General features: G+C 51.7%; 1 protein-coding gene across 1 annotated transcript; it reads right to left on the bottom strand.

Moving 5' to 3' along the window:
• Positions 1 to 1,018: 1,018 nt before the first annotated feature.
• Positions 1,019 to 2,176, bottom strand: LOC134530001 (uncharacterized). The gene has a single exon (XM_063364526.1). It carries the CDS (start codon positions 2,174 to 2,176, stop codon positions 1,019 to 1,021), a length of 1,158 nt encoding a protein of 385 aa, XP_063220596.1.
• Positions 2,177 to 9,521: the final 7,345 nt, after the last annotated feature.

Below are 9,521 nucleotides of genomic sequence, written 5' to 3' on the forward strand. Positions count from 1 at the left end.
ACTGAAAATAGAAAACAATGATACCCCGGTGAGTTTTGACGTCCAAAGCCTCTTCACCAATGTGCCAGTAGCCGAAACACTCAGCATTGTCAAGGCCAAATTTGGAGGCTGATCCAACTCTAAAGGACAGAACTATAATACCAATCCCATCCATCATGGAAATGATTATCCTCTGTGTCACCACGACATATTTCCAGTTCAATGATATTTTCTACAAACAGACCGATGGCATGGCAATGGGCTCTTCTCTTTCACCATTTATGGCCAATATATTTATGGAAAACTTTGAGCAAGAAGCACTTAGCAAAAGTAATAGCCCTCCTAAAATCTGGCTCCGTTATGTAGACGACACCTTCACTGTCTGGCAACATGGCCCTGAAACTTTGGAGGAATTTGTGAACCACTTTAACTCTCTGAGGCCATCAATAAAGTTCACCTATGAAAAAGAAACCAATGGTAGCCTTCCTTTCCTGGATGTACTAGTCAGCAGAAAAAACAACAGTTTGGAAACTAAAGTATACAGGAAACCTACGCACACAGGCCAATACCTTAATTTTGCATCCAACCATCCCAAAACAACAAAAACTGGCATAATTCACACACTAACCAACTGAGCTGAGATTATTTGTTCTGATGAGAAATCTATTGCGGTTGAACTCAATCATATAAATAAGGAACTCATAGCCATAAGTTACCCTGTCAACACCATCAAACAACATATGAAATCCAGTCCATTTTTCTTTGTTTGTTGACCACATTCCTATTGTGGAGTATTGTGTGGTGTTTATGTTCTGACAACAGCAATTTTTTGCTTCATTTGTGTTTTTTGTAGTTTTCTTCTACAGACATACCTGTGCTTAGCAATGGCGTATGTCCAAAAGCCTACATAAAGTCATGCACTCCCATTGCACAAATCATTCAAAGATAATATAATGAATTACTGTCGCAGGGGTTTTGCACAGACATGCTCACACACACGCGAGTGTTCACCGTGCCAGGACTGGTGGCTCGGACACGCTCAGGCTGCTCCCCTGATCCTCCGGCCGACGTGCAGGTACACGAGCACCGCGCTGCGCACCACGGGCCCAGACGCGGTCTCCAGGAGGAACACCAGCACGCTCAGGCAGACGCCCACGGCCAGGAGGTAGAAGTAGGTCTGCAGGTGCTCCAGCGACAGGGGCGTGATCTCGTCGCCGATGTCGGCGAGGGACGAGCTGGAGATGATGGACGACACCAGCTCCTGGCGACCCTTGTTCGCGAACCCCAGGTCCTGCAGCCCCACCACGAAGGCGGTCAGCCACGACCGGAAGGGGAAGCGGGGCCTCGTCCTGTAGGTGTACATGAGGGACATCATGCCGCCCGGGATGACGTGCAGCAAGGGCCGGTTGCCGTCGTAGTTGTCGCGGCTGTAGGCGTCGAACAGCCCCACCAGGCCCGTGCTCATGACGCACACGTTGCGCGCCGTCTTCGCCATCTGCACGGCCGACGCGTACGTGTCCACGAACACGGAGTTCATCATGATGAGCTGTGTCTTGGGGTCGGAGATGTCGGCGCCCGTGGCCAGCTCCGAGGTGCTGATGGAGTTCTTGGACGCCACGTTGAAGGCGATGGCCACCCGCAGAGACCCCGCCACCGCCTCCTCCAGGCTCTCGAAGTCCTTGAAGAACTGCGGCACCATGATGTAGCTGGAGAACGAGCCCGTGTACGCGTTGTTGAAGACGATGTTGAAGATGACGTTGGCGGCGAAGAAGAGCCGCAGGGACGACGACCCCAGAGGGTACTCCGAGGCGCCGACGATGAACAGCCGGAACATCTCCAGGGGCTGGAAGTTGGGCACCTCCGCGTGCAGCACGTAGCAGGACAGGAAGTAGCAGGCGAGGGAGACGGCGGTGGTGAAGAGGACGTAGGCGAGCCAGGTCTCGAAGGTGAACGGCAGTATGGCGTTCATCCACATGGGCATCTGCTGCGCCTTCGGGACCACGAAAGCAGACACGTCGTAGGAGAAGGGGTAGGTGGTGACTTTGAGGAACTCGGGCCGAAATAAAACGTAGCCGTTGGCGCTGTATCCGGGTTCGTTGAAGTAAGTCTTGGGGATCGACCACCGAGAGGTAATGTGCACAGAGTCGCCGCTGGCTATCAAAGAGAAATTAAATATCCGAGCAAAGCTCTCTGCCATCAGATAAAGTGGTCCAGAATACGATGTTTCACCGTTAGGTTTCTCTTTGATGTACAAAAATGGCGGGAAATGAGCCATCGAAATCATTAGTGGAAATCCTTGGGTGTTCGTAGGCTTCCTGCAGAAAATGCAACTGCTCACAGCTTCCCTGGAAATATCTTTAAGTGTCCCTCCGTCTTCAAATGGATTGAATTTCTTGACCAACAATTTTTCTGGAGTGGAACTTGATGTTTCTTGCATGTACACGAGAACGCAATTCAATACCTCAAAATTCTCCCACGTGTATCTCAAAATGTCCTCCATTTCTCTGGACAATTCTACAACAGGTTTTACCAATACGAAAACAAAGAAGAATTCCGGGTTCCATAGTGATTCAGAAGACAAACTCTCCAGCGAAGAAATGAAAGCATTCTCTGTGTATCCGTCTGAAACGATAACAAAGCCCAGGGTCCCGCCATCAATGCCATCGGCTACAAGAGCCTCTGCTTCTGATGACATTCCCAGACCCAAGCCAAGGTCATCACCTGACGCTCCTTTCTGTCGTCTTAAATTCTCCATGGCCATTACGATTGAAACATTGTTGCCTGTGACGTACATTGAGTTGGATAGCAACGTTTGCAAAACAGCAAAAATTTCGTCGGTGGGGCAGAAAGAGGCTTCACATTCACGTATCACTATTACTTTGCTGACTCTAGTGCTGAAATGCTGGTACACTAACAGAACTGCTCGCACGAGTACCTCGCTGACAGTCTTCGAGTGGCCTGCAGTCGCTTCAATGCCAGCGATGCTCGATGCGTTTGCATTTGCGGTTAATCTCTGGAGCGTGAACGACAGAAAGGCAAACAATAGGAACTTCATTTTGGTATTGTTGTTCCTGCAATCATTCAAAAAAATAAACACACCATAAAAATTAATGAAATACATACTTGTATCAGACACAACCAATTATAGAATAAAATGTAAATCAATGTAGCACAAATATTCAATAACTTTAAGCAATTTCAACTGTGTAAAACTTTCTTAATATTTTTTCATGCTTATGGAAAATTTATTTTTCACGAGTAAGCAACATGGAACTGTTTTTACCAGTGGTCGTATTTTAAACCTTTTCCCACTCTCGTATCTTTGTGAGTTGTTTCTGCGTTACGCTTTCATATTCCCATATTTCCATTCAAACGCTGTTCGTGGAACTGCTCGCACACCTCCTTACACGTTCGTGGACTGCTCACACACCTCCTTACACGTTCGTGGACTGCTCACACACCTCCTTACATGTTAGTGGACTGCTCACACACCTCCTTACACGTTCGTGGACTGCTCACACACCTCCTTACACGTTCGTGGACTGCTCACAAACCTCCTTACACGTTCGTGGGACTGCTCACACACCTCCTTACACGTTCGTGGGACTGCTCACACACCTCCTTACACGTTCGTGGACTGCTCACACACCTCCTTACACGTTCGTGGACTGCTCACACACCTCCTTACACGTTCGTGGACTGCTCACACACCTCCTTACACGTTCGTGGGACTGCTCACACACCTCCTTACACGTTCGTGGACTGCTCACACACCTCCTTACACGTTCGTGGGACTGCTCACACACCTCCTTACACGTTCGTGGGACTGCTCACACACCTCCTTACACGTTCGTGGACTGCTCACACACCTCCTTACACGTTCGTGGACTGCTCACACACCTCCTTACACGTTCGTGGACTGCTCACACACCTCCTTACACGTTCGTGGACTGCTCACACACCTCCTTACACGTTCGTGGACTGCTCACACACCTCCTTACACGTTCGTGGACTGCTCACACACCTCCTTACACGTTCGTGGACTGCTCACACACCTCCTTACACGTTCGTGGGACTGCTCACACACCTCCTTACACGTTCGTGGGACTGCTCACACACCTCCTTACACGTTCGTGGACTGCTCACACACCTCCTTACACGTTCGTGGGACTGCTCACACACCTCCTTACACGTTCGTGGACAGCTCACACACCTCCTTACACGTTCGTGGACTGCTCACACACCTCCTTACACGTTCGTGGGACTGCTTACACACCTCCTTACATGTTAGTGGACTGCTCACACACCTCCTTACACGTTCGTGGACTGCTCACACACCTCCTTACACGTTCGTGGACTGCTCACACACCTCCTTACACGTTCGTGGGACTGCTCACACACCTCCTTACACGTTCGTGGACTGCTCACACACCTCCTTACACGTTCGTGGACAGCTCACACACCTCCTTACACGTTCGTGGACTGCTCAAACACCTCCTTACACGTTCGTGGGACTGCTTACACACCTCCTTACACGTTCGTGGACTGCTCACACACCTCCTTACACGTTCGTGGACAGCTCACACACCTCCTTACACGTTCGTGGACTGCTCACACACCTCCTTACATGTTAGTGGACTGCTCACACACCTCCTTACACGTTCGTGGACTGCTCACACACCTCCTTACACGTTCGTGGGACTGCTCACACACCTCCTTACATGTTAGTGGACTGCTCACACACCTCCTTACACGTTCGTGGACTGCTCACACACCTCCTTACATGTTAGTGGACTGCTCACACACCTCCTTACACGTTCGTGGACTGCTCACACACCTCCTTACACGTTCGTGGACAGCTCACACACCTCCTTACACGTTCGTGGCCTGCTCACACACCTCCTTACATGTTAGTGGACTGCTCACACACCTCCTTACACGTTCGTGGACAGCTCACACACCTCCTTACACGTTCGTGGACTGCTCACACACCTCCTTACATGTTAGTGGACTGCTCACACACCTCCTTACACGTTCGTGGACTGCTCACACACCTCGTTACACGTCCGTGGGACTGCTCACACACCTCCTTACATGTTAGTGGACTGCTCACACACCTCCTTACACGTTCGTGGACTGCTCACACACCTCCTTACACGTTCGTGGGACTGCTTACACACCTCCTTACATGTTAGTGGACTGCTCACACACCTCCTTACACGTTCGTGGACAGCTCACACACCTCCTTACATGTTCGTGGACTGCTCACACACCTCCTTACATGTTAGTGGACTGCTCACACACCTCCTTACACGTTCGTGGACTGCTCACACACCTCCTTACACGTTCGTGGACTGCTCACACACCTCCTTACACGTTCGTGGGACTGCTTACACACCTCCTTACACGTTCGTGGACTGCTCACACACCTCCTTACATGTTAGTGGACTGCTCACACACCTCCTTACACGTTCGTGGGACTGCTCACACACCTCCTTACACGTTCGTGGGACTGCTTACACACCTCCTTACACGTTCGTGGGACTGCTTACACACCTCCTTACACGTTCGTGGACTGCTCACACACCTCCTTACACGTTCGTGGACTGCTCACACACCTCCTTACACGTTCGTGGACTGCTCACACACCTCCTTACACGTTCGTGGGACTGCTTACACACCTCCTTACACGTTCGTGGACTGCTCACACACCTCCTTACACGTTCGTGGACAGCTCAAACACCTCCTTACACGTTCGTGGACTGCTTACACACCTCCTTACACGTTCGTGGGACTGCTTACACACCTCCTTACACGTTCGTGGACAGCTCACACACCTCCTTACACGTTCGTGGACTGCTCACACACCTCCTTACACGTTCGTGGACAGCTCACACACCTCCTTACATGTTAGTGGACTGCTCACACACCTCCTTACACGTTCGTGGGACTGCTCACACACCTCCTTACACGTTTGTGGGACTGCTTACACACCTCCTTACACGTTCGTGGACTGCTCAAACACCTCCTTACACGTTCGTGGGACTGCTTACACACCTCCTTACACGTTCGTGGACTGCTCACACACCTCCTTACACGTTCGTGGGACTGCTTACACAACTCCTTACACGTTCGTGGACTGCTCACACACCTCCTTACATGTTAGTGGACTGCTCACACACCTCCTTACACGTTCGTGGGACTGCTCACACACCTCCTTACACGTTCGTGGACTGCTCACACACCTCCTTACACGTTCGTGGGAATGCTCACACACCTCCTTACATGTTCGTGGGACTGCTTACACACCTCCTTACACGTTCGTGGACTGCTCACACACCTCCTTACACGTTCGTGGGACTGCTCACACACCTCCTTACACGTTCGTGGGACAGCTCACACACCTCCTTACACGTTCGTGGACTGCTCACACACCTCCTTACACGTTCGTGGGACAGCTCACACACCTCCTTACACGTTCGTGGGACTGCTTACACACCTCCTTACACGTTCGTGGACTGCTCACACACCTCCTTACACGTTCGTGGACTGCTCACACACCTCCTTACACGTTCGTGGACTGCTCACACACCTCCTTACACGTTCGTGGACTGCTCACACACCTCCTTACACGTTCGTGGACTGCTCACACACCTCCTTACACGTTCGTGGACTGCTCACACACCTCCTTACACGTTCGTGGACTGCTCACACACCTCCTTACACGTTCGTGGACTGCTCACACACCTCCTTACACGTTCGTGGACAGCTCACACACCTCCTTACACGTTCGTGGACTGCTCACACACCTTACACGTTCGTGGGACTGCTTACACACCTCCTTACATGTTAGTGGACTGCTCACACACCTCCTTACACGTTCGTGGACTGCTCACACACCTCCTTACACATTCGTGGACTGCTCACACACCTCCTTAGACGTTCGTGGGACTGCTCACACACCTCCTTACACGTTCGTGGACTGCTCACACACCTCCTTACACGTTCGTGGACAGCTCACACACCTCCTTACACGTTCGTGGACTGCTCAAACACCTCCTTACACGTTCTTGGGACTGCTTACACACCTCCTTACACGTTCGTGGACTGCTCACACACCTCCTTACACGTTCGTGGACAGCTCACACACCTCCTTACACGTTCGTGGACTGCTCACACACCTCCTTACATGTTAGTGGACTGCTCACACACCTCCTTACACGTTCGTGGACTGCTCACACACCTCCTTACACGTTCGTGGGACTGCTCACACACCTCCTTACATGTTAGTGGACTGCTCACACACCTCCTTACACGTTCGTGCACTGCTCACACACCTCCTTACATGTTAGTGGACTGCTCACACACCTCCTTACACGTTCGTGGACTGCTCACACACCTCCTTACACGTTCGTGGACAGCTCACACACCTCCTTACACGTTCGTGGACTGCTCACACACCTCCTTACATATTAGTGGACTGCTCACACACCTCCTTACACATTCGTGGACAGCTCACACACCTCCTTACACGTTCGTGGACTGCTCACACACCTCCTTACATGTTAGTGGACTGCTCACACACCTCCTTACACGTTCGTGGACTGCTCACACACCTCCTTACACGTTCGTGGGACTGCTCACACACCTCCTTACATGTTAGTGGACTGCTCACACACCTCCTTACACGTTCGTGGACTGCTCACACACCTCCTTACACGTTCGTGGGACTGCTTACACACCTCCTTACATGTTAGTGGACTGCTCACACACCTCCTTACACGTTCGTGGACAGCTCACACACCTCCTTACACGTTCGTGGACTGCTCACACACCTCCTTACATGTTAGTGGACTGCTCACACACCTCCTTACACGTTCGTGGACTGCTCACACACCTCCTTACACGTTCGTGGACTGCTCACACACCTCCTTACACGTTCGTGAGACTGCTTACACACCTCCTTACACGTTCGTGGACTGCTCACACACCTCCTTACATGTTAGTGGACTGCTCACACACCTCCTTACACGTTCGTGGGACTGCTCACACACCTCCTTACACGTTCGTGGGACTGCTTACACACCTCCTTACACGTTCGTGGGACTGCTTACACACCTCCTTACACGTTCGTGGACTGCTCACACACCTCCTTACACGTTCGTGGACTGCTCACACACCTCCTTACACGTTCGTGGACTGCTCACACACCTCCTTACACGTTCGTGGGACTGCTTACACACCTCCTTACACGTTCGTGGACTGCTCACACACCTCCTTACACGTTCGTGGACAGCTCACACACCTCCTTACACGTTCGTGGACTGCTCACACACCTCCTTACATGTTCGTGGGACTGCTTACACACCTCCTTACACGTTCGTGGACAGCTCACACACCTCCTTACACGTTCGTGGACTGCTCACACACCTCCTTACTCGTTCGTGGACAGCTCACACACCTCCTTACATGTTAGTGGACTGCTCACACACCTCCTTACACGTTCGTGGGACTGCTCACACACCTCCTTACACGTTCGTGGGACTGCTTACACACCTCCTTACACGTTCGTGGACTGCTCAAACACATCCTTACACGTTCGTGGGACTGCTTACACACCTCCTTACACGTTCGTGGACTGCTCACACACCTCCTTACACGTTCGTGGGACTGCTTACACACCTCCTTACACGTTCGTGGACTGCTCACACACCTCCTTACATGTTAGTGGACTGCTCACACACCTCCTTACACGTTCGTGGGACTGCTCACACACCTCCTTACACGTTCGTGGGACTGCTTACACACCTCCTTACACGTTCGTGGACTGCTCACACACCTCCTTACACGTTCGTGGACTGCTCACACACCTCCTTACACGTTCGTGGGACTGCTCACACACCTCCTTACATGTTAGTGGACTGCTCACACACCTCCTTACACGTTCGTGGACTGCTCACACACCTCCTTACACGTTCGTGGACTGCTCACACACCTCCTTACACGTTCGTGGACAGCTCACACACCTCCTTACACGTTCGTGGACTGCTCACACACCTCCTTACACGTTCGTGGGACTGCTCACACACCTCCTTACACGTTCGTGGACTGCTCACACACCTCCTTACACGTTCGTGGGACTGCTCACACACCTCCTTACACGTTCGTGGACAGCTCACACACCTCCTTACACGTTCGTGGACCGCTCACACACCTCCTTACATGTTAGTGGACTGCTCACACACCTCCTTACACGTTCGTGGACTGCTCACACACCTCCTTACACGTTCGTGGACTGCTCACACACCTCCTTACACGTTCGTGGAAATGCTCACACACCTCCTTACATGTTCGTGGGACTGCTTACACACCTCCTTACACGTTCGTGGACTGCTCACACACCTCCTTACACGTTCGTGGGACTGCTCACACACCTCCTTACACGTTCGTGGGACAGCTCACACACCTCCTTACACGTTCGTGGACTGCTCACACACCTCCTTACACGTTCGTGGGACAGCTCACACACCTCCTTACACGTT

Source organism: Bacillus rossius, chromosome 3 (genome assembly GCF_032445375.1).
Source record: "Bacillus rossius redtenbacheri isolate Brsri chromosome 3, Brsri_v3, whole genome shotgun sequence".
Classification (NCBI taxonomy): domain Eukaryota; kingdom Metazoa; phylum Arthropoda; class Insecta; order Phasmatodea; family Bacillidae; genus Bacillus; species Bacillus rossius.

Excerpts from the sequence above, each read along its gene's own strand:
- LOC134530001 (XM_063364526.1), bottom strand. The coding sequence starts at position 2,176 with ATGGCAGAGAGCTTTGCTCGGATATTTAATTTCTCTTTGATAGCCAGC.